This window comes from Ochotona curzoniae, unplaced genomic scaffold (genome assembly GCF_017591425.1).
Source record: "Ochotona curzoniae isolate NIBS_2020 unplaced genomic scaffold, NIBS_Ocur_1.0 scaffold_4683, whole genome shotgun sequence".
Lineage (NCBI taxonomy): Eukaryota > Metazoa > Chordata > Mammalia > Lagomorpha > Ochotonidae > Ochotona > Ochotona curzoniae.
Genome location: NW_024467121.1, coordinates 29,475,121 through 29,502,285, shown reverse-complemented (window position 1 = coordinate 29,502,285; position 27,165 = coordinate 29,475,121). Strand labels below are relative to the sequence as shown.

General features: G+C 36.5%; 1 protein-coding gene across 6 annotated transcripts in view; it reads right to left on the bottom strand.

Moving 5' to 3' along the window:
• ARID4B (AT-rich interaction domain 4B) overlaps positions 1-27,165 on the bottom strand; it is a 106,736-nt gene that overhangs the window by 41,800 nt on the left and 37,771 nt on the right. For all 6 annotated transcript variants that reach the window (XR_005882489.1, XR_005882490.1, XM_040967888.1 and 3 more), the window contains exons 4-12: positions 24,779-24,844; positions 22,696-22,786; positions 19,040-19,119; positions 14,207-14,298; positions 13,294-13,432; positions 8,032-8,111; positions 5,526-5,602; positions 4,034-4,188; positions 588-660 (exon numbers count right to left, since the gene is read on the bottom strand). Coding sequence is in view for 4 of the 6 variants with exons in the window: in XM_040967888.1 (XP_040823822.1) it covers positions 588-660; positions 4,034-4,188; positions 5,526-5,602; positions 8,032-8,111; positions 13,294-13,432; positions 14,207-14,298; positions 19,040-19,119; positions 22,696-22,786; positions 24,779-24,844 (853 nt within the window). In the remaining 2 variants the exon portion in view is untranslated. The remainder of the gene's footprint in view (positions 1-587; positions 661-4,033; positions 4,189-5,525; positions 5,603-8,031; positions 8,112-13,293; positions 13,433-14,206; positions 14,299-19,039; positions 19,120-22,695; positions 22,787-24,778; positions 24,845-27,165) is intronic.

The window sequence follows — 27,165 nt, the reverse complement described above, 5'->3', positions numbered from 1 at the left end:
CACACCACTATGGTCTCTTAATAGTAATCTGGGGCCCAGCAAGATAGTGTAGTGGCTAAAGTCCTTGCACTGAACTCGCTGGGATCTCATATGGTCATCGGTCCTAACCCCGGCAGCTCCCCTTCCCATCCAGCTCCTTGCTTGTGACTTGGGAAAGCAGTTGAGTACGGCCCAAACTCGGGTTACTACACCCACATGGGAGACCTGGAAGAGGCTCCTGGCTCCTGGCTTTGCATTGGCTCAGCTCCAGCTGTTACAGCCACTTGGGGAGGGAACCATCTGACAAAAGATCTCCCTCTCCGTCTTTCTTCTTCTCTGTAGATCTGCCTTTCCAGTAAAAATAAATATATCTTTAAAAAAAAATTAGTATTCTGGAGTCCCAATGGAGGGATGGGGAAGTGCCCAGACAAGTTTGTATATTTCCATGGATATAGTATCTATTTAAACATTCTCAAATTCCTCAAACAAGTCAGACAGTGGTAATTACGGGCAATACAAAGTTTAATAAATAAAATTATTATTTTTAAAATGCTTATTATCTAACTGAAACATAAGCCATAAGTAAGAATAAAAGAGAAAAAACTCACCTCTATCTTCCATAAATTTGTACAACTGCTGAAGAAAGTTCTCCCTTTCTTCTGGAAATGGTTCTATTTCTTCCTAGTGTTAGTCATAGAAGAAAAAATATTACAACCTTTAATTAAGCATTTTAATTAGAGAATAAGATTTCCTACAAGCACTTTAATACTCATTAAGACATTTCAAAGAATTTTTACTAAATTATTAAATACTAAGCTATTCAAAACTATGCTGTAAGTCTAGACATGCTATGCTTTACAGAAGAATCTCAATAGCTGGACTTCCAAATACAAATTCTCATATTAAAAAAAAGACACTAGCAGAACCGGCCATGAACGTTTTACCGTTCTTTCAGTTAGGGTCACAGGCCCAAGAAGACCTACTCTCATTTATATTAAAACGTGGTGAGGGCTTAACAGCAAAGCTATTATTGCTCCTTAAGGAACTATACAGGCTTGAGCCCCATTAGCTGTAACTACAAGTATTCATGATATACAGCCCCACTGTATAGCATGTCAAGCTTATATAATCAGTAAAGTGGGGAACAAACTTGATCTACAATACCTGAAGATTCAGACTTATGAAAATCTTCAAGTAATAAAATAGTTCCCCGATTTATCAATTACAAGGGAGGGACTAGCTTCTTGCTGCTGTGGCCAAGGGCTGTGGCCGTAGGGAGCTGGTCCTGAAGCAACCTGCAAGGAGCAGGGTAGTAGGTAAGATTGAAGAACTCATCAATTCAATGACTTTCATCCATTCAACAAACATTTAATAAGCACCTTAAAGGGTAGGCACTAGGACCGGTGCTGAATCGAATAGAAGGAAAAGTAACCTAAGGAGCCTGCCATTAAAGATCATGATTGTGAGTAACTGCAGAAAATAACTGAAAATATATAGCAAAGTTTTACAGTTACTCTAGTTGAAGCAAAAATATTTCCAATAGAAAAAGTTCAATTGATAATTCTAAATCCTCTGAACATACTACCTTTTGATTTGGAAAATCATGGGCCTAATGTTAGTGTTCAAGTGTGAACTGTTTTGTTATTTTTAAAACTAGTACAAAGGAAGGCCAATTTTAAAGCTGACATGTTGATAAATTACTAGGTGTGCTAGCTGGCCAGAGAAAAATGAATGACAGATATTTATTTGCTGATGATGTATCCACATTTATCAACTCAAGCATAATCCAAGGGTGGACATTTGACATAGTTACTGAAACACTGATTGGGATGTCAATGTACCATGTGGTTATGTCTGGGTTTCACTACTAGCTTCATTCTCAATTCTAGCTTCTGGCTGAAGAGCATTCTGGGAAGCAGCAAGTAATGGCTCCAGGATTGGAATCCTGCCACCAAAGGGTGAGACCTGGACTGAGTTTCTGGTTTCCAGCTTCAAACTGACCCAACCCTGATTTGCCAACATTTAACAAATGAACTGGCAGTGCTAGTTCTCTCTCTGTACTTTTCTGTTTCTCTATCAAATAATCTATATGTATTAAATAAAAAACTTAGTTCATATAGATCAGATACAAATATAAGAAAATCTACTTTCTAGGCAGTATCTAAATGCCCTTCTTATAGAAATTCAATCTTAATGAACTGTCAAGTTTATTCCTATTTAAAATATGTGTTACTTAAGAAAATGTTTCAAGTAGAAATCAGATTCACTTTTACAAAATAATCCACAAATCACTAAGCAAAAAAAGTTTTGCTAACTGATATTTGCTGATTATCTGTTAAACATTACATACTTTGATGGACACCATTAGCAGGACTACAAAATATGGTCCTTGCAGCCAGTGTTGCAGAGTGCCAGGCAAAGCCGCTACCTGTTATACTGGTGTCCTCACATGGCACCAATTTGTGTCCCAGCTACTCCACTTCCAATTTGCTTGACTTTTTAAAAACACGTTTATTATTATTTAGTTTTATTGGAAAAGCAAATTTACAAAGAGAACAAGAGACAGAAGGAAAGATCTTTGATCCACTGATTCAATCCCCCAGTGGCCATAACAGCTGAAGTGGATCCAAAGCCAGGAGTCCAAAGCCTTTTTCACATCTTCCAACTGGGTGCAAGGTCCTAGGAATTTGGGACATCCTCTGGTGATTTCCTTGCTAATGTTCTAGGAAAAGCAGTGGAAGATGGCTCAAATGTTTAGGCTTCTGTCACCTACCCATGTGGAGGCCTGAAAGAAGCTCTTGGCTTTATCCTGGCCCATCATTGGTCACTGTGGCTACCTGGGGCATAAACCAACAGATGAAGACCCCTCTCTCTTTCTTTTCCATCGTCTCTCTCTAACTCTTATCAAATAACTAGATGGTTTACAGAGGTTTCTCTTTACAGAGATGGTATATATGTGGGATTTTGAAAATTGATGAGGCTACTGAAGGATGGGAATGAAGCAAAGGGAAAAGGAATGGAGGCTGAGGTACTAGTATGTGCAAAGGCTGAGCAATAAATAAGCAAGATGATACTGCTACAACATAAAGTTCAAAAGAGGGAAGATACACCAAGGGAGTCAGTGAGGAAAGAGAGGCAGGGGTTGGAAGTTCTGCATTGAAACTCGAAAGTGATAGAAAGTCACTCCAAGGTTTTATGCAACGTTTTGGTTGCTCATTTCAGCATTTTAAAAAGAAAGCTGTCAAGAGATCAAAGCAGGGAAATATCTATACCACTGTCAATACAGATGACTAAATTATAATTTCCCAGTCTCATTTCATTAATAGTTTACTACAGTTAAGTGGCAGAATTTCATGACTTACCTAAATACACACACTGACAATTAGTTACCTCAGTCTCCTGAACACATTCAAAGCAACTTTCTTCATAGTCAAGCACAGTAGCTTTCACTATGTCACTCTAACCTAATAACTTCTATGAAGACATTCAAGAAACTGCTAAAGGTAGGTTGACATTGCCAAATTAGTTGAAATAAAAGCTAAAAGTTTAGTTCCTTTATTCAAACAGATTCACAGATACTTGATTTATGATCTAAATACATGTAAATTATCCACTCATCTTGATCAGATAAAATGAATTAAACAGTTATTGATCTTTATTTCTCTGACTTTTGTCTTAATACTAGGAGGAAGATGTATTTTATACTTTTTTAAACATTTCAATATGTGCAAGGGGTAAATATTTCAATATGTGACAGGTGGTAACATGGTGATGAAAAAGCATGTTTAGGTAATAATTGGTAATTTAGGTAATAATTTCTTAATCAAGTGATAAATTAAACGTATAGCAAGATTAGGAGACATTTTCAGGTTGCTAACATATCTACACTTACTAGGTCACATGTGTATTTTAAGCAAGCAATTCCTTAACTAAAATGAGTACTGCAACTACAATTTTATTACAAACTGTTTCTAAGACTAACAAGGTTTATGTGATTACTGGCTTTATGTCAAATCCTAACACACATACTTTTAAAGGTATCTACTAATCTCACCTCTTCTTCACTGCTGTTATCCTCCTTCTCTTTCTCATCATCTTCCTCTTCCTCTTCTTCCTCTGCTTCACTGCTTGAGCTATCTTCTTTCAACTCAGTCTTCCAGTTAGCAGGAATAGTTTTACTTTTGTGAAATTCAAGTGCCTGGTCAAAGGCTGCAAAGAGATCCAAAGTATATGAACTGGAGAAATTAAGATAACTGATTTGTCTATAATTATTAAATAAGGTAATTAGAAATATTGGTGGCATTTAAGTTCTGTCAATTAGGTACTGGGCTAGCACCTATTCTATTTTTCAACATCTTTTCTTCTTGCTAAAATGTCTTTTCATGAAGCAACTCATATGCTCTTGAGTTCTACGGAGTTTTACAGAAGGCAAAACTGGGATCATTGAAAGGTTACTTTGGTTCAAACAAATACAAGAGGAAAACCACACTTTCCTTCTATTAAACAGAAATTAAGTTTATCTAGTAAAACCAAATATAACACAGAAAAATCACTTCATATTTTTCCAACAATTATTAACTATTACTGTGTAATAAGCATACAGTGCCTGTAATAAACATTCAGTACCTAATGGCAACTATGTATTCTCCACAGTTCTAGTTAAACCTAAATTAAAACTAGTTTAATAACTTAAACTAGCTAGACATGATTATTCTCATTTCACAATACAGATATAAACCCTAAAACCTTGATGGTTTGAGGCAATTTATACAGCATATTACTTGATTCAGTGAATAAGAGCAAAGAGGTAATAAACAGCTATTTAAAATGGCAAAAATCAAGTAACACATGGAATACTATCATATTCTTCAATCAAAACTAGTAGTCTTGGGGTTAGGGCTGTTCATTTACTTTTTTTAAGATTTATTTATTTTTTTATTACAAAGTCTGATATACAGAGAGGAAGATCTGCTGTCCGATGATTCACTCCCCAAGCAGACGCAAGGGCTGGTGCTATGCCAATCTGAAGCCAGGAGCCAGGAACTTCTTCCAGGTCTCCCACACATGTGCAGGGTCTCAAGGCTTTGGGCCATTCTTGACTGCTTTCCCAGGCCACAAGCAGGGAGCTGAATGGGAAGTGGAGCTGCTGGGATTAGAACTGGCGCCTATATGAGATTCCAGCACGTTCAAGGCGAGGACTTTAGCCATGAGGGCACCGAGCCAGGCCCCTGTTCATTTACTTTTTCAACCAAATCAAAGTTACTCTGCTTCTTTTTAGAACCATCTCCAATAACTAATATTTCTTAAGCAAAAGCCACATAATATCAATTATTGATGATACAGTTTCTTATCTGTTTTCTACATAACTTTAAGTGTATGGTTTCCAGCTACTGCGATATGAGTTGTAGTTCTTTCATTTTATCCACTAAGCAAAATGCGTACCCCAAACAACTGCAACAAAATTTTTAAGAGGAAAAGGAACTTCACTCTTCAAAACACCTAATCATTTTTCAATTATCTGTGATCTATTCAAGGATTATCCTTACCTTGTTTTAATATAGCATCAGGCTTTGGTGCAGCATCACTTGTAATTTCATGGACATCTTTTCTTGGAACTGAAGTGCTATATTATTTTTTAATTACAAAGAGAATAATATGACAGATTAAGAGTTTCCTCAATTATACAACTCAGGAAGATACTGAAAATATGGACATACTGCCATTTACAACATAAGTCATCATACACAAGATTGCAAATTGCAAAAATCATGACAAAATCAACTAAAGGATGATCCCATATTAAGAGAAGTTTATATAACTGTAATTTTAATTTGAATTTCCCTGATATTGAACATCTGCTAATGCTCTTCCTGGTTATTCAAACATCTTCTTTGGAAGAAAAAAAAAAGAGAGAGATATGTTTTATAAATACCAAAATATCCTCAAATTGATATTTGAGTCCTCTGCCCAAGCAGAATAATGAAAATGTAGAAATGAAATTCAAAGAATAAGAAATTACTTGGTGTAAGAGTTAGATGATTCATAAATTATAAATATAAAATTCAATTTGAGACCTTTCACAGAATTCTCCAATAATAAAAAAGATCAGATAGCAACAACCAGATGAGGTACTGACATATATATCAGGAATTTCTGATTTTGAACTAATACCTTCTTTAGCTTCTGCACCAGGGTTAGTTAAATCAACAAAAGCCTGAAAACTATCTCAAAGAGATTTTTAGCTTGTCAATTTTGAGCTTTTATTTTGAAACTTTTAAATGCATACAAATATGCTGTATTTATATATTGTACATTATAAACCCGTAATTACTGTTCCATCTATCTTCTTGCCTATGTCTTCCTATCCTAATTGGACTACTAAAGCAAATCCCACACATTATATAATTTATTTTATGATATTTCATTATGAATCTTTGAGACCTTTTAAAAATATATAAACATACTATTATCACATATCTAAAAATCATACAAGTCAGTTTTGCAAGTTTATCAATTGACAAAATTTTATATATTTAAAGTATACAATGTATTAATATGATATATATGCATGTGAAATTATTATTATACTCAAATTAACTAACACATGCATTACCTCACATAGTTGCCCTCTGGAGGGGAAGGATAGAATACTTAAGATATACTCTTGGGCTTAGAGTAATTGCTCAACTGGCTAAATCCTCCCTTGTAAGGCCAGGATCCAAGATGAGCAACAGGTTGTGCCCCAGCTATACCAATTCCCCTCCAGCTCCCTGTTTATGTCCTGGGAAAGCAGTTGGGGATGGCCCAAATCCTTGGCACTCTGCACCAACATGACAGACTTGGTCATTGTGGCCATTTGGGAGTGAACCAGCGGAAGAATAACATTCTCCATTTCTCCTACCCCTGAACAATTTTTTAAAATTTTTAATTATTTATTTGAAAGGCAGAGTTAGAGAGGGAATGGAAGATATATATATAGAGAGAGATGAAGAGCTTATCCACCAACTGATTCCCTCTCCAAATGGCTACAACAGCAAGTGCTAGGGCAGGCCAAAGCCAGGAGTTTTACCAAGGTCTCTCACACGGGTGGCAAGGGCCCAAACACTTGGCTAATTTTTCACTGCTTTCCCAAGCAAATTGGCAGGGACATGAATGAGAAGTAGAGTAGCTGGGACTCCAATCAACACCCATAAGGGATACCAGCACTGTAGTTAGCAACTTCACCTCTGTGCCATAATATTGGCAGTCCCTACCAATCCCCAGCAATTTCTTAACAACATCCAGTCAATATTTATTTTGGTGTTCAAATTCCCCTGGTTATCTCAATTTTGTTAAAATTAGCTTCACATATTATTTTTAAAAGTCACACTTCAGAACCTGAAAATCAAACACCAAGCTCTTAAACATGATAGATAACTCTTTTATACTACTAATATAAAACAAGTTTCAGCACAAAACACCTGACTTCTCTAGTTATTTAATTTGCATTTAAGAAAAGCAAACTCCACACTAAAAAGGTTCTACATGAAATCAACTACTTTCTGCATCCTTAAAAAACATCTACAGCTAGTGATTTTAATAATCAGATCACAGAGCAAGTCAATTACTGCTCAAGTATTACTGCAATTACTAGATAAGAAATAGTAGAAACTCTAACTAATATAATCAAGAATAAACCCTAAAGAAATGTTCATGTACACTATATTAATGTTAATAAATACAATGTGACATGTTAGATATATCAAGTTTGCTTCAATAAATCCTCAGTTACTGTTATATGAGCAAATGTCAAAAATAGAAAGTACTAAAAAAAAAAATGAACAAAGGGATCATCAGGATGGCCAAGCGGTCTAAAGCTTGTATTTAGAAATGAATAGACAAAAACATAATATTTTAAATCTACGTATGAAAACCAGTCACTCCTTAAAACCTTTTATAAGATGTAAATTAACATCTTCAGATCACTGGAAAGAACTATTCATCAGTCAATCTAGCCATGTGAGAAAACAGCAAATATTTTTAATTTTTTCAAACCAACTGAATTATACTTACAACTTGCCATCTTTGAATGATCGAACAAGAATATTGTCTTTTTTCACAGCAATCTCATCACTACAATCAGGACAAACCACCTTTAAAAAACACAAAATGATTATAACTAAGAGTATATTTTCAGGTAATTACTACATGATGACTACTTAGATGCTTTTACAAATGGTTTAGGAAGCCTGAAATTCTACAACCAATTGTAGTTTGAGCTACACATACAGAGGGACAGTGCATTAGTAATTTTAAATGGAATTGATATCTTCATATAAAGCTGTCCGAGTTATTCAGACTTCTGGCACAGATGCAGTATTCAAAGTAGAAACAGGGCTAAGACTAGACTACAGCCATGGATAAAGTTGTAGTCAGAAAAGAGAGAGAGCCTTAATTGAGGAGCTGCCTCATGGCTAAGAAAAGAACAGAATATCAAGAACCTGGGAAGCCACATTAATCCTTAAGCTGAAATGGAAAATATGGAAATTTGAAACAGCAGAGTATTTGTGTTTTCAGAGATTACTCTGAGGGCAGGTGTTTGGCTCAGTGGTTTGCCTGGAATGCCTGCACCTCCTGTTGGAGTGCTGGGGCTGAAGTCCTGGCTCTGCTCCTGATTCCAGCTTCCCCGAGGTGCTCTGGGAGGCAGCAGGAACAAGGTAAGTAGTCGATTTCTTGTCACCTACGTGGGAGACCTAAATCCAGGTCCTAGCTCTCAGTTCAGCCTGGCCATTGGGGGTGTTTGGGATGTATGCTAGTAGATGTTTGCTTGCTCTTATTCCCTTTCTCTGTCACCTCCCTGCCTCTCAATTGAAAAACAAAACAAAACAAAAAATTGTTGTACAAAATTCAAAAACACCTGACACTGGGGTTAAGCATCTCATATGAGAAAGGGTTTGAGTGTAAAACAAGATGTGTCATGTCTAATCCAGCTCTGTAAGGCCTCTGGAAAAGCAGAACACCACACAAATGGGAGACCCACGTGGATTCCCTAGCTCCTGGCTTCAGCTTGGCCCAGCCCTAGCTTTTGCAGACATCAAGGAAGTGAACCAGTAATCAAAGATCTGTTACTTGCCCCTCCCTCTATTGACTTTCAAACAAACACACGGATCTTTCTTGAAAACAGAAGTGGGGCTGAGAAATATTCAGAAACAGAGAGGTTGATATGAGGGAAAATGGGACACTGAGTTTTCTGCTTTACTCACACTGGTAGATGACAGTCATTTACTGTAAAAGGAATAAATACAAAGAGAAGGTATGAGGAAGGAATTTGAGGGTTACCTTTACAAGTAGCTAAAGAATTCCAGACAGAGATGTTTAAAAAAAAAAAAAAAAAAAAAAGAGCTGAGCACAGAGGTTTGGAATCTAAGCAATTTGGTAGCCAACAGCCTAAATATCAGGGGTCCAAAACTTGGGGCATGTAAGTCAAATCCACCAGCCATTTTTCTCTGCAGTGGTAAGATTTTTTTTTTTTTTTAAACATCTCATACAGGATAAATTTGGGCAGAACTCAATGGTGAGCACGTGGGCTGGCTCTCCAGTTCTGTCAGGGTAATCCTAATCTACACTTAATCCTGTTTACCCAGGTTTAATTATTTTCTTGGTTTCTAAGGTATTTCACTTATCTTCTCAGCTGAAACCATAAGAAGGAATGAAATCACCAAAAAAATAATATTCTAAATGCTGAATTACAATGAATTTTGGTCAGAAGATAGCAATTTAATGAACAAAAAGGAAAAGAAGGATCTTATGGATCATGAAAACATTGCTTACTTTAAATATAGGAATATACAGGCTGTTTTCCAGTCTCAGGATTGAAGCATTGAAAGACACAATCTTACTTAAAAAGCGTGCTATAGTGTCACATCAGAGTAAACAGATATTTACAGTACCAGAAATATGCAACTGTTTCTTAACAAGTTATTGTTAATTAACAAGTACAAAACTTACTCTTTATTTAAAAACTAGAAACACAAATATTGTTTCTGTGATTAGACGTTCTGTAGACATTTTTCATTTAAAGCACAATTTCATACTCCAGTTCAAAAATAATCAATCACAATAGCTAAGACATGGAATCAATCCAGATGTCTATCAAACGATGACTGGAAAGGTGATGAAATTATATGATTACAAAATTTCGTTTTTTAAAAAATTCTGTCTTTTGCAACAAAATAGAAATAACTGGAGAACAGTATGCTCTGGGAAATAAGGCAGTCCCAAAAAAGACAAGTATGATTATTCTGATATAATTTTCTTAATAAGAATACAACCCACCAAAATGTCTAAAAATGAAAGTGTCATCATTTGATTTTATTATTATTTATAACTCTTGCCTATATTTTTGTGGAGTAGATATTTTTTTACTTTTCAATTGTTGAACATATGCTTAGCAGTACACTAAGCTTATGATTGTTAAACTCAAAGTATGTTACTGTAAGCATTAAAACAAAAAAAAAAGAACACTGAAGAAGGAAGGATGGTTCTCAGAGCTGTATCTATAAAATATCTGAAGTCTGTAGTATTTGTACTTATAAATTTAAAAATTAATGTATGTTTGAAAAACAAGGAAAAAGTTTTTAAACCTATCAGTTGTCCAAAATTGGGAGGGTATAATGTACAGCAATAACTTCAAACAATTTTTCTTTAAATAATGAAGTAAATGGCTGGCAAAACAGATTAATAAGCATTCAACATTATTATTTTTATTGGAAAGTCATTTGCAAAGACAAGGAGAGACAAAGGAATATCTTCCTCCTGATTATTCATTCCCCAAGCAGCTGCAAAGCCTGGAGCTGCACCGATCCACACTAGGAGCCAGGAGCTTCTTCCGGGAATCCCACGCAGGTGCAGGGTCCCAAGGCTTTGGGCCATCCTCAACTGCTTTCTCAGGTCACAGGCAGGGAACTGGGTGGGAAGCGGGGCTGCCAGGATTAGAACCAGCGCCCATATGGGATCCCAGTGCATATAAGGTGAGGACTTTAGCCACTTTAACATGCATGGCCCAGTAATAATTTCCATGTTCTTTTATTTGAGAAACACATATAAAACATTTTAAAGATCCATGCATATATTTACTTGAAAAGAAGGTTGACAGGAGAGGGAAAAACAGAGTAAGAGATCTTTTTTCTGCTGGCTTACTCCCCTGATACTACAACAGCCAAACCTGGGCTGGGATGAAGCCCCTGGAGCCAGGTTTTCCATCCAGATCTCCTCCAAGCACAGGCAACCAGGAGCTTCACAAAGAAACTGGACTGAAAGCGGAGGAACCAAAACTCAATTCTAGGCAATCAAAATATGGGACAGGGATAGTTTACAATACTATACCTACTACACTGCCTCCGAAAAAAAATTCTATTGGAGCAAGCAAATCCTACAGCCTGTGACACTGGCATCCCATAATGGCACAGGTTCAAGTCGCCATACTCTAATTACGATCCAGCTCTAAGCTTCTGGCCTGGGAAAGTAGCAGAGGATTGCCCAGGTTTTGGGGGGCTCTGTAACCACATGGTAGACCCCGAAGTCTCAACTTGGGATCAGTTCTGCTCTGGCCATTGCAGTCATTTTTGGATAAAATACCTTCTCTGTCTCTGTATACAATGCCTTTCAAAATAAAACAAATAGGGCCTGGCATGGTGGCCTAGTGGCTAAAGTCCTCACCTTGAATGTGCACCAGGATCCCACGTAGGTCCCAGTTCTAACCCTGACAGCTCCACTTCCCATCCAGCTCCCTGTTTGTGGCCTGGGAAAGCAGCAGAGGACGGCCCAAAGCCTTGGGACCCTGCACCCACGTGGGAGACCTGGAAGTGCTCCAGGCTCCTGGCTCCAGATTGGCCCAGTACTGGCCATTGCGCTCACTTGTGAAGTGAATAATCGGATGGAAGATTTTCCTCTCTGTCTCTCCTCCTCTATGTATATCTGACTTTCCAATAAAAATAAATAAATCTTAAAAAAAAGAATTTCTTATACAGAAATTCAGACATTAGGGTAATGTAGAATGGCTGCTATGATTATGAAATAACTATTTAAGGTAAGGGCAAAACCATTATCAAAGAGATAAATAGCCTGGTAAGGTAAGTATACAAAAAACGCTTAGTATCTTTGTTAACCAAAGAGATTCTGTGCTTCTTTTGCAGTATAGGCTTTATGGAGAGGCTGGAAATTGTCACAGGTTCCACTTGAATGTTCTTGAAGATTTGTTTACTCATTTGAAAGGCACAGTAAAAGAGACGGACAGACAGAATCTGGTTCTCCCCACGTGGCCATCATGGCTACAGGAGGCTAGGCTGAAGCCAGGAGCCTGGTACTCCATCTGAGACTTCCATCTGGTACTAGGATCATCTGCTGCTATTTTCCCAGTCAGCGCCGCTGGATTGGAAGTACAACAGCAGGGACTCAAATCAGTACTCTGACATGGGACACCGGCATCATAACCTATGGCTTAATCTACTGCACCACAAGGTTGACCTCTGAATTTCAATTTCATACCCAAAATAGAAAAGCATAATCAACTTTCAAATATGTAGCTTCTGAGATATCAAGATTTTACACTTCTTGGATGATTTGAAGAGTTCTTTGTACTCAGACACTGCTTTACATTATTAGTTGAGAGGCAGAGAGAGCTCAGATTCCCTATCTGCTGGTTTACTCCACAACATGCACAATCAGGACTGTTGTGAACCAAGTCAGGAGCCAGGGACTCAATCCAAGTCTCCCACAGACAAAAGCAAGAAGATGAAATCCGGAGCTGGAACCAGACACCAGATATTGGTACTGGGTGTGTGTCTTAATCAACAGGAAAAATGCTCACCCCTTAAAAGTATTTTTCAAATGTTCCTTGTGAGAACTAAATGCTACAACAGTTTCCCATTTTAACTTAAGAAAAACACTAGTTGGAAAGTGCATTGTTGGGTCTGATGTGGTTGCCTAGTGGCTAAATCCTTGCATTGCATGCACCAAGATTCCAGATGGGAATTGGTTTGGGTCTGGGCTGTTCCACTTCCCATCCAGCTCCCTGCTTTGGCCTGGGAAAGCAGTGGACAATGGTCCAAAGCTTTGGGACCCTGCACCAAGCATGGGAGACCTGGAAGAAGCTCCTGGCTCCTGGTTACAGATTGGCTCAGCTCTGGCCATTGCAGCCGCTTGGGGAGTGAATCAACGGATGGAACATCTTTTTCTCTCCATCTCCTTCTCTCTGTAAATCTGACTTTCCAATAAAAATAAATCTTTTTTTTAAGGCATCTTTTTTCTTTAGTTTTTTACACTGGACCTACTTACCAATGCAGGAAACCATAATGTTTTCTTTTTATCCAAACTAATATAGTCCACACAGACAACTTTGCCCAGGAGCTCATCAACCTGTTTCCTATCGTCCTCATCCTCATCACTGGATGATGATGAAGACTCTTCTTCTGGTCTAGGGAAAAGACAAAATCTTTTCATTTATCTTCACAAAGAATAAACAAAACAATGATGAATAAAAGTATTCCAAAATATTTATCATACATCCTAAAAATGTACAAAATGGCTAATTTAAAGTTAATTGATCTGTTTCTACAGAATAGGACTTTATTAGGGGAAAGCACATTATTTTCCTAAGAGTCTTGTCTTTCTATTTGGTGTTATTATAAAAGATTAGAGGAGAAAATCAGTCCAGGATAACTGCTCCCCCAATCTTTAAAAAAATGAGACAGGGAGAACTGCCACTATCAGCCAACAAAGTCATTAAGAAAGGACAACAAAGAGTACAATACTAAGAAATCTTGTTTTTGACATTAGATAATATAACAGCAGTTCAGAGCAGAGACAAAAACAAATCTGGTTTCGGGGAAACACAGAAAAGACATAAAATGGCTCACTTCTGAGAATTAAAGAACGAGCAGGACAATGACAGGGAAAGGAAGCAGAAGAGACAAGAGAAACATGAATAAAAAGCATGATATCAGAAAACAAGCGCTGTATTCAGGGCTTAATGACCAGCCCTCTCTGACTGCAGTACCAGAACACAAATTGGAGGCAGAAAGACAAAGCTGTAAAGGCTGGCTGACAAGGAGAGCCTGAGTCCCACACGCTGAGGAATCTGAAACTACTACTAGATCCAGCTAGCATTTTGTCAATTACAATTTAAAACTATTAAAACAATACTAGAAGGGGAAATGAAGCCAGGTTCAACTAACAAGAAAAGACTTACATATGATTAGATCTTCTTCCTCTATTTGTTTTCTTTCCTATGACTGGTGTGCCAAAATGTTCAGGGTTGGTGAGTGGGAGCTGGTCTAGGGTCTGTGGGCAAGAACAGAAATCCATCATAATTTATTACTTTCCAAGTGTTTCCTTTTTTTTCTTTTTTAAACCAAAGCACCTTAACAATATGTTCAAATCTTAACATACGATATTAAGGATGAAAAGTTAGCCCAAAGTAAGGCTAACATACAACTTCATTATAGCTAGAAAATTGTAGTTTCAAAAAAAAAAAAAGAAAGAAAGAAAGAAAGAAAGAAATTAAAATCAAGTATGTTACTAGAAAAAATTGGGGGAAAACTAACAACTCTCTCAAGATAATTCATTGCCTATATGGTGATCGACAGGAACCTCCTAATAATCAAAACACAAATCAAAACAAACACAGGAGAATAAAATCAGCATGTGAGAAATCACACCTTTCTAAAGGACCCAAAAATCTCAGGGTGAGGATTAGCTACATGCTCAATTCCTAACATAAAATACTTATTCAGTAACACAAGATTAATTATCAATATTATCAGTAACAAACTTGCAAGGCAGAGAGAACGGGATAGACAGCTCCTCCACGCTGGTTTTCTTCCTAAATGCCTATAACAAACACAGCAGGCCTGGACCAGAGCCTAGGAGTAAGGATCTTTTCCTTCCAAGGTTCTAGAACCCATCTACCAAGCCATCACCACAGCCTACTAGTGTCTGCATAAATAGTCAGGTACTTGCGTATGGGATCTAACTGCTAGGCAATATGGCCATAATTTTTCAACTGAGAAAACTTTGCTGAAAACAATGATTAAGCACATTTGTTAAAAAGGGAAGTACGCTAACTATTTTTTGCACAATTCATAAGATGTTAATGTATTTAACATATATTAATTCAATAATAAAGAAGAGTATACAGGAAAAATGTACTAGCTATAAAGGATGGTAAAACAGAGTGCTTCAAAAGGCAGGCAAAACTCTTCAATGTTTGAAATTCAGTTTGTACAGAACCTAACCCTATGCAAATGAAACTTAAAGCAGGTAAAAAGCAAAAGCTGTCTGAAACACATGTGTGCCAAATGTAAATTCCTCTAGAAAAAAAAATTTACTTGTCATTAACTCTACATTATGTTCCTTAGAGGTGAAAATCTCAAATTTTGAAGGAAACAGGAAAAATACAATGATCTGGGTCCACCTTCTGCTAAACTAAGTCATTTCATTTGTTATAGGGAAGAAATTCTGAGTTATTTACGAAGCACTTAAAAGTAATTCTGAGGGGAGGGGGAGTAATTCTGAAATTTAAAAAAAAAAAAAAAGAAAAAAAGAAAAAGCACAGCCTTTCCCTAGTAAGAATGGTGAGTAAGAAGCAGTGTACCTAGGGCCTGGCAGCTATATCAGGAACAAAGAAAATTCCACACATCTGAGAGGAAAATGTCTATAGGCCTGTTATCTAAAATGGGCTGCAGAAAATACAGAACTAGGCTTTTTATAAATTTGCTTAAGTTTTTAACTGCATGGAGTAAATGCACAGACAATTCTTGAAAACGTCAGAATACTCTAATTGTAAATGCGCCGTAGAAATTCTTGCATGGCTCCACAGATGCTGAGTAGTGGGTACAAAATATTTGAAGCTGGTTATGGCTACAATCAGTGGTTCAGATGTTGAAATTTTAATGGAATAAAATGGTACGTTGGGCCTGGTGTGGTAGCCTAATGGATAATCCCCGCTTGAATGCACCGAGATGCTATATGGGCACAGGTTCTAATCCCAGCCGCTCCACTTCCCATCCAGCTCCCTGCTTATGGCCTGGGAAAGCAGTAGAGGACGGCCCAAAGCATTGGGACCCTGTACCCACATGGAAGATCTGGAAGAAGCTCCTGGCTCCTGGCTCCTGGCTTCAGATAGGCTCACCTCTGGCCATAGCAGCCACTTGAGGGAATTAACCAGCACACAGAAGATCTCTATTTCCTTCTTCCTATAAATCAGCCTTTTCAATAAAATAAATAAATAAATCTTTAAAATGGTGCTGTGATCTCCTATCACAGAAATATTAATTTCCAAGCTTTTGATTAAGTATGCAGTTTATTAATGGCATTGGTGCCCCAAAATACAGCCAATGACATAGCTTTCCTCTCAAAGTCCAAAGTTACCCAACTAATAATACTGAGTAGCTTCTCAAAAACATTGAAACCATTTTTTTAATATCAGATAAGGGAGGAATATAAACAGTAGAATAAATTCTTCTATCATATATTTTCTTTGAAAGGACACACGGCTATTTATTCATATTACTTCCTCCATTTTACTACCAACCATTCTAACTGCAAATTCTCCACTTAAAATCAAAATTAATATTTTAGATATTTCTTCAGATTAAGCAGTACTCAGATGAAAAATCAAGTCAAGTATTATTCACTGAGTATCATCGTGCACATGTTTTTCGTGAGGGATATCAATTACCTACAATGATTACATGAACTCAGAATTGTTACTTCACCACTATTCCTAAATTTAAACCTCTATAATGATTCAATATACATTTACCGAAGCTTTTGTGCAGAAAACACTCCTGGGAAAAGAACAATTTATCACAATAAAAATAACACATTTACTCTTCAAAGCAACTGAAAATTCCTATAGCATAGGGAAATTAAGAAAAATAACAAGATCACAAAGCAAGAAATGCTAAAGGATTAAGGGATAAAAGGATCAAATTTTGGTTGACAGCTCACAAAAGCCACTCTGGAGGAGGAAGCATTTTTAGGAGTCTTAAGCAACAACGAAGATTATAACAACTGCAGCAGGGCTCAGCAGGAACCAAAAGAAAGTATGAACCATGGTCTAGAAATATCAAGCAATATAGTAAGTCAGAATTACAGGAAGCAACAAAATTGGAAATAGAATCTTAATACAAAGAACATGAATTTAAATGGAAATTCAATAACTATGGGAAGTAAAAATATTCTCAAAGAAAAAACAAGGACGCAGCACAATAGCCTAGCAGCTAAAATCCTTGCCTTGCACCTGCCCGGGATCCCATATGGGTGACGGTTATAATCCCAGCTGCTCCACTTCCCATCCAGCTCCCTTCCCGTAGCCTGTGAAAGCAGTAGAGGATGACCCAAAGCATTGGGATCCTGCACCCGTGTGAGAGATCCAGAAGAAATTTCTGGTTCCTAGCTATGGATTGGCTCAACTCCAGCTTTTGCAGCCACTTGGGGAGTGAATCATCAGATGGAAGATCTTCCTCTCTCTCCTTCTCTCTGTAAGTGACTTTCAAATAAAAATAAATAAATCTTTAAAAAAATAGCTCTGGCCAACAATTTCTAATCCGTAGGCTGGGGAAAAAAATAGAAACTAATATACATGGTGGGCCTCAGGATGCGGCATCTTGCTCGGATCCCAACTCCAGCCACCACGTGCACGTGGCAAGCTATCCAAGGGCCTGCCTGGGTTGGGGGGTGGGGGGGTGTTGCTGCTGCTCCCTTCGGGTTGAGTACACCGAGGGGGGAAGTCTCTATGCTGGGCAGAACCAGGCTGGACTGCAACATCCACTGGTTACAGTGGAAGTTGGCACTGAAAACAAACCAACCCAGCAATTGCAACCACCAGCTGATTGGGGCAATGGACTGTGCCGGGACCTGTGTTTGCTGGAACACATGAGAATCTGGTCTGGGAATACCTCAAAGTTTCTTTGGGGATCTCCCCAATTGAACTGCCAGATCAGAACCCTAACCAAGAAAAGACAGAAGACAGAACAGGTCAATCCAACACCTCAGCTATATGTTGGCAGTGAACACTGGGCAAACGAAGACTCTAGGATGGACTGTGTCAATCAGTGGATTCTTCAGTGACCTCATCGTGCTCGGAGTGGCGAGACAGGCAGCGATTCAGAACTGGTGAACTATCAAAATCGCTTGAGCAAGTATCTCAGAGCATGCCCTACATCCGGGACCTGGGGGTGGGAAACTGGGTGGGGCTTCTCCCTCAATATCCCCTTTACCTCAGATACATGAAGGAAACAATATGGAAATAATAGTCTTATCCACTTCCCTATAGTCCTTGAACCTTTTTACCCTAATTAACTGTGTAAAGATTGTAAAAATATAATTAAAAAAATAAAAATAAATTAATTAAAATTAAAAAACAAAAAGAAACAAATGTGATACCCTGTAAACTAAAATTTATCCATTTCTTGCTCTGTGCCAGGAACCATTACAGGAATAAAATGGACATACAAAGTCCTTGTCACTGAGACAGATTCTAGTAAGGCAGACAATCAACAGGATGGATAATCAGATAGGTAACACAGAAGATACTCAGTCAAGGTCTGATAAAAATCATGGAAAACACATAAAAAAAATACGAAGAAAACAGAAAAAACTAAAAGACATAGGGGACTGGAAGACTATTTTAGGAAGAAAGACCTTCTTTTGGAAGACACTATAAAAATTTCAATTAGTAGTTGAGAATATTGTGTAACTATCTACACATCCTTGGGTAGGAAAGGGTTCAAGTGTATTATAAAGCAGACATTTATTCTCAACAATTACTTACAAACTAAGCAAGTCTATCTACAACTTGTTTAAAAATAATTAAGCAGGTGCATTTCTTTTGTGGACAAATGCTAGAATAGAAATAGAAGATAATTCCTCATTTTGGAAAGCTGGGTCTAAAATTGGTTTCATAGAATACATTATAATGATGCCATAAAGTAATTAATTTGATTCTGCTGAGAAAGCAGAAATTTACTTCCCTCAAGGCAAAACATTAAGACAAGTTCAGTTGTAAATGATCACTTACTTCACTTTCGGCAAAATGCCTCTCTCCTTTCAGGCACAGTGAGGACCTCCTCAGTGTCTTCTCATCTCCATCATCAAAAACTGTAAGAGGAAGCAAAGATGGAAGTTACTGAAGGTTTTGGAAAGATTAAGAAGATTACAGAAATTATAACTTAAATTAAAACATCTCCCCTAAAATAGGAAGTTGCAAATAAAAACAAAAAGTTGACATTTCAGGAGGAATGCAATTATATGCCAATTAAAACATCTCAACACAGGAAAAAAAAAGAAGTTTTCTTACTGATAGGCTACTGACACATTTACCTATGACACAGAAATATCACAAATGTTAGCACTGAATTAGCCCTAAAAGATGGTTGTCTTTTCATTATTTAAACAGTGTTTCCCAAACTTGGCACGTTAGCCTGTGAACCACAGGACATTTAATAGCATCTTAGCCTCTACTCAGCAGGTGCCAGCAGCAACTTCTTCTCAGCTGGAATGATGAAAAATGTCTCCAGACAATGCCAAACTTTCATACCCGGGTAAACATTACTGATTGAAAGTACTAAAATATCTCCTAAAAGACTATGGAAGCATTAACTAATTTTATTTTAATCATCAATTCATAATGTATGTATACCAAATCACAACATTGCACAATTTAAAAACTATTCTTTTGGAGCTGGCACCAAATACATATAGTGGTTAAAGCCACCACCTGCAACACTGGAGCCCTAATGGGTACCAGTTCAAGTCCTGGGTGTTTTGTTTTATTTTATTTATTTATTATTTTTCTTACAGACTTATTTATTTCAAAGTCAGAGTTACACACAGAGAGGAACAGCAAAAGAGAGAGACAAAAACTTTCCATCCACTGATTCACCCCCAAATATCTGTAGCAGTCAGAGGTGGATAGACTCAAAGCAAGGAGCCAGGGAGCCTCCTCCAATTCTCCCATGTGAGAGTAGAGGCCCAAAGGCTCAGACCATCCTCTGCCACTTTCCCAGGTGCATTAGCAGAGAGCCGGATGCCAGGCCTTGAACTGGCGCGCATATGGGACACCCACATGAAAGGTGGCTGCACTATCCATCAGGCCACGGAACACAAAGGTCGTTCTACTTCTGATTTAGCTCCTTGTTAATGTGCTTGGGAAAGCAGTGGAAGACCACCCAAATACTTGAGCCCCTGCATCCATGTGGGAAATGTGGTAGCTTTCCTAGCTTCTGGCTTCAGCCTGGCTCAGCATCCGCCATTGCAGTTCACGTGGGGAATGTACCAGCCAATGAAAAGACATTTCTCCGTCTCTTCATGTAACATATTTTCAAAGTTAAAAAACAAAAACAAAAACAAATATTCATCTAAGGAAACCAAGGCATGGATTATATACTTTTATTTGTTCATTCACTTTACATTAATGAAAACTATTAAAAAAAACTTTTTGAATTACAAACACTATGTTAATAAAGTTGGTTTTATAGATACAGAATACACACAGATCACAAAAAATGCACATAAGAGCAGAATTAAAATTAATTTTGGTGAAAAAGTTTTTGATACATAAATCTTTCATAGTACCCACTATTGAACTTCCTGGTATATTTTTATGATGAATTTGATTTTGGGATATGCTACATTTCAATACACTAAAGCTAAAAGTAAGCCAATCAGTGATAAAAATGCCATGTTACAAAACTACCATATCTAATATCTAAATAGAACCACGTATACAGAATTATACCTACGTAGAACTGCTCAACATTGCAACTTATGTATTTATTAGGATTGTTTCTTACCTTCCCTCCAAATTTGTTTAAGCAAAAATACATATGGTATTGCAAAGCTATATTAAATTCTGACATCATAAGAGACATTTTAACAAGTGTTTAAGCCTGATCTCTGATGTCATTAAGGAGTAAGAATTACTACCACTTAAAAATTATTCTAGGATAAACAGCAGATGAAAAATTGGTTTGCGCTCTCTTTCACTCTCCCTGTATCTGTAACTCTGCCTTTCCAATAAATAAAATAAACCCTTTTTTTAAAAATCCAAACTAAAATATTCCTACTGTAATTCCTGGCAAATAACTGACTATATTTAATAAATATGAATGAAATACAAAAAAAAAATATTCTAGGATAATTAGTCACCAATTTAAGAAAAGTAATACTTAAGTATCATTTCAAATGTTTAGAAAAAGTTAATTGTAGGCAAGATAGAATGCTATTTGTAAAACAAAAATAAAATTAGGAAGAAATTTAAAATATACTAAAATACGAATTTATAACACTGTCAAAAGAAAGGTATCCTTAAAAAAGATTTAAAACTAAAAGTGTAGGGGCCAGAACAGTAGCATAGCAAACTAAGCCTCCACCTACAGTACTGGCATCCTATATGAGCATCAGTTTGAGTTCAGCTTGGACCAATCTCAGACAATATAGCCAAGGCCTAGGTTAAGAGTGAACCAACAAATGGAAATCTCCCTCTATCTCTCCTCCCTCTAACTCTGTCTTTCCAACATAAAAAACAAAAACCAAACAAAAAAGCAAAGAACAGTACTGAAACTACAGAGGAAAAGACAATCACACAAAAGTTAACTATATAAATAAAAAGCAAGGATAAGTGTCTGACATTGTCTGTACCAACAATGTTGGGGCACACTTAAATCAGAGACTGAAAGAATTATGACTCCTTATGAAGGACTACACCATTGTAGTAAAATGGGGAAAATCTGTTGGGGGGTGGGAGTTTGGGGGTGAATCCCAGCCTATACGAAACTGTACCACATAATTTAAAAAAATAAATTAATACTTAAAAAAAGCAAGAATAAGAAGGAAAGCATTTGTAAGTTAATTAGTAAAATGCTAATATCCAGAATATGTAAAAGAATGCATATCCTAAAAATAGTAAGAGATGAGTCATGTCAATAGGAACAGGAGGGAATGGGGAACAGAGGACAATTAGTAATAGAGAATATAAATGAAATTATGTTTCTTTCAATAAACATGGAAAGATGCATCACGCCACTACAGTGACACACCAATACAAAACTGAGCTACTACTGTGCCCAAATTGTGAAAAATGTAAAAATAACAATAACATCAAATGTGACAAGATATGTAAAACAGATACAGCCACAGTCACAGAATATAAACAGTCCTTTAGGAAGGCAATTTTCAATAATTATTAAGGTTTTAAAAGAACATTTCCTTTCAATCTATGTTGAATTTTCAGTCTATACATCAGGATAATGTCTACATCTCCAGGACATAATGATATAGTCGGAAAACTGGCAAAAGCATCAATAAGAAAAATAATATATTATGATGTATTAATATTAATAATATCAAAAGAAATATCTATGCTATACAATAAGGTGAATATCACTATTGAACTGTTCACTTAAAAATCGTTAAGAAAAAATTTCTCTAAGATATACCTGGAAATAAAAAAGCTGGAAATCCAACTGTATAAAATATGTATTAATTCATTAAATAACTGCAAATTATATGAACTTATATACATTTTGAAAATAAATGTTTTAAAGACTTGGAAAGATAGTAGTAACATCTGTGGTATCAGGAGAGAAAGTAAATAAAAGAAATTTTGCTTTATTGATATTAAAGTTATTTGTATAATTAAAAAATACATTTTTATGAGAAAATTCATTCTCTTACCTACAGTGTACCAACTTGCATCTGTTAATTTATTGATAACAGCTTCCTGATATGCACCATCAAGATTCTTTACTTCCACAACAGCTCCTACCTAAAGTGTTTTTAAAAAAATTAAGAAAAAGTTTTAAAAGAGAAGCAAATCAAAACCTGCCTTTTTTTCTTTTAATTGACTACATGACGGTGAGGAACAAAGTGACTATGATTTGATTTGTCAAGGTACCAGCAGTTTCACTCATCAATGCTTTGCTATCATCAGTGAAAACATCAGCCTAAGGAAAAAGCCAAATACCTAAATATTATTGTGAAAACTGCTTGTCAGTACAATGTGTCTAAAAGGGTCCTGGGAGCCTCTCCACACAAACACACACACACACTCTTTGGGAACCACTACCTGTGAAACTGACTGGCATTGGTTCCAGATGTCCACTTTTCTAGGGAAGGGCAGGGACAATAAAACAAAACAAAACAAAAAAAACAGCTCTTGCAACCAGCAAGATGATTAAATTTGGCTCTGCCTTACAAGAGTCAGGATCCCATACAGATGTCAGTTTGTGTCCCAGCTGCTCCATTTCCCATACTGCTCCCTTCTTATGGCCTAAGAAAGCAGTGGAAGATAATCCAAAGCTTTGGGATTCTACTTCCACTTGAGATATCTGGAGAAAGCTCTTGGCTTCTGGATCTGGAACACCTCAGCTGTGGCTGTTGTGACCATTTGAAGCGAATCAGTGGAAAGGAAGATCTTTCTGTTTTTCCTCTCTCTCTGTCTCTATAAATCTACCTTTCCAATAAAAAAAAATTAATGAATAAATCTATATTAAAAAAAAAACCAAAAAGTAACTCTATGGGGAAGGTATTTAGCCACATCCCACATCAGTATTTAGGTTTGATGCCGTGTTTTGGCTCCTGACTCCAGCTTCCTGCTAATATAGACCCTAGCAAGGAACAGTGATGACTCAAGTAACTGGGTTCATGTCATGCACAAGCAGATCTGGACTGAGTTCTAGGCTCCCAATTGTCAGCTGCGGTGTGCCCAGTCCCAGCCATTTGGGAGAGTCTATCAGAGATAGTGATAGCTATCACACAAGTACATCTCTCTGGCTTCTTACTCCCTTTCAGAAATAAATTTAAAATTATAGTAGCAAATATTATTAATTAGTAACAAGCTACTACGGTTGCTTCTACTATTATTACTACCACTGCACTATACCTGTATGCTTTCCTTAAGGGTTAGAATGTACTACCAATGAAAATCACTTAAAATATTTTTATTTGAGCAGGAAATTGCTGATAAATATACTATCACTCTTTGCAATGCCTACCATATAAATTACTAACACCCCAGAGATATCATTGAAAGTTTTAAAATTCAACAATAAAACTAGCAAATTAACATATATATCCAAGTCTTCAGAAATTGTTTAATAAGCACAACATTTTTCTTACAACAAATGTTTCTTCAATTCACTTAACATTTCTTAACATTATCTTAGCAAGACAAGTCTATTTTTGGACATTTGAAGGGACCAAAGACCACACAGTGCTACCCACACATTCCACTTAGTTTCACTAGTAGAAAGTAAAATAACTTTTATTTCACTGCCTATGAGAAAAAAATGAACACAAAAATATTTCCTTACTTATTAGGAATATCAACATGCTCATTATTTAGAATTGCCTAACTAGTCAAAATAGTTTATTTGCTAGTAGTTGCTCCAAAGAATTGAAAGATCTAAAAACTTCCTCACTAATTTTTGGATCACCAACAAACTTAAGAGATATAACTCCCAGTTGATTATCCAAAAATCCCAAACAACCTATCACTTTACTAACGAAATATAGAATTGAGGCCTATAAGCAAAAGCAATCAATGGCTTGCTTTGATGTTCATTTCATTTTGGAACAACCTGTTTGGTTTTATTATGATATGAGGTTCCAATCTTTTTTCTATCCATTCAGAGAAAAAAAAATCACGTGTTTATTCTATCAACTCAGTAACAATATGGCCAATGAATTAAAGAAAAAAATGATCAAGTATGATTACTATCTCCCAAACATAAGAATTCATAATGAACAAATGAATTACCTTTAGTGGACCCTTTATGTGGTCATCCTGAACTTCCACCGTTGAAGAATCATGTCTAAAAGTCACCTAGAGATTAAAACTTCATTAGTCACCAAAAATATTCAAGCAATGCAAACACAATAATACACTGTTTTTCACTATAAGTAAAATAATAGCTGCCTAATTTATATAAAATCCCAATCTCTAAATAAACTCACTGAAAAATCAGGCCAGTGCCCAAAGCGCACCTAGATTTTTAAAAATACAAATGACCAATAATATCACATCTAAATTACTCAATGTTGTACATACACTTTAGTTATAAGCTTAGTTGTACAACTTATTTTCCCTAAAAATGAGGAAAGAAAATGTATATTAAGTTTCTAACTACTATATTATTTTGTAAAGGTCTAGCTTAACAATAAACAATAGCAGCAAGCATTTAGCAAAAACTATCAACCTCAACTATCAAAAACTTAATCTTCAAAATATCCCCTTCGGGTAAGTTTTGTTTAGAAGAAAACAGAGGTTGGTGTTGTAGTTCAACAGGTTAAAAACCACTGCCTACAATGAATGCTGGCATCCCATCTGAATGCTAGTTCAAATTCGTGTTGCTCCACTTCTCATTTAGCACATGCTAGCATGCATAGGAAGACAGGGAAGATGGCCCAAGGACTTGGGTCTCTGTCACCCCCACGTGCAATTCAGGTGACATTCTAGGTTCCTGGCTTCATCCTGGCCATTGCGGCCATTTGAAGAGTGAACCAGCAGGAAGGAAGCACTTGCTCCCCTTGCTCTCTCTCTCCCTCTCTCTAACTATGCCTTTTAAATAAATTAATTTAAAAAAAAAAAGAATGAAAGCAGAAGGACAGTAAATATAGTAAAATTACATGGTGGAGTTGAGATTCACACACAGGGAGTCTACGTTCAGAACTTTACTCTGTTTATTTTAGAAGTCACAGAGTGGGAAATTAGATGTGTAGACACTAGGTTAAAATAAAGTTTGAAATTTTAGTTGGTGTTGAAAAACATGATAGCTTCCCCCATTCAAAAGCAAAAACAATTATTTTCTCAACCCAAGATAACAGTTCTTACAAGAATGAATCATTAACACGGTCTTGTCCGGTGTATGTGGTAATGATTTAAGATAACAGCCTCACTCACAAACCAATCAGGAAAGAAGCTGCCTTGTCCTGGTAACCCAAGCAACTTTATTTCACACAAAGGCATTACCACACTTCCTCCCAATGCAAAGTGTTAGGAACCTGTGCCCTTTCCCTAAACTGTAAACCATTTACTGATACAGACTAATAAGCCTCAACACTGGAGTTTTAGTAACTTTGCACTGTACTTAGCAGTAAGGACATGCACAACAAATGAAAACCTGTAAAGAAATGTATCAATAAATTTGTCAAAAATGTATTTACTTTGAACTATAAACTAGGTAAGAAATACAACCCTCTAGGAAAATCATTAACCTTGAATTGTAAATATTTAGACAAGTTTTAAATACTTTTTATCTATAGGATATAAGGTACCGATACAATCAATACAAGAGCTCTTCAAAAGGTTCACAAAAAAGTATTTAAGAAACATCTGCACAAATTTCAACATTTTTCACACCAGAATAAACATCTTTCAATTCCCTTGTTCCATGAACTTTGTGAAATGCCCTAGCACATGCAGCAGAGCCAGACACTTAACAACTTCATTCACTTAATTTACATGTCATTTCCTTGCTTCACTCATACATACAGGAAAGCCTAGCTAAGTGTGCAAGTGCTACAATCCAGCCTGGGCTTTGTGGGCCAAAAGAACTCCTGCCCAAGAGAACACTTTTCCTAAATGACACAAAAGTGTTATCTTCACGCTAAGTTCTGCTACGGACACTCTCCACCAGAAGGAAAGACTTTTGTCTTATTCACATAAAATTGATACAGAAAAGTGATAACACTGATAAAACGCTTCCCTTCCTCTAATACCCAAGGATGGTAGCACAGAAAAATTCAGTGATCAAAGAATACGAGTGTGTGAAACTACACAACAGGAAATGCCACAATAAAAATAACACTGTGCATATACTCAAATATTTCACCTGTCCACACTAATTTATTATAATATAAGTAACTATATCTTTTCTCTATTAGTTGAGACAAAACCTAAATATTTCACAGTTTTCAAGAAGGGCAGAGGAAAAAGAATTAAAAATCAGATGTATCTTATTTCCTTGTTATGTAGGACACCATTAATTATTAAGTCACACCCTGAATTTATGGTTAAAATGGGAATTATGATCTTTCCCATTCTGTAAACGCCATAGAGAAATCATTAGCTCTTTGTCAATTTCATTTTTCTTGTAATATATAAAACACTAACAACACAAACAATATCAAGCCTATTGTAAAGCA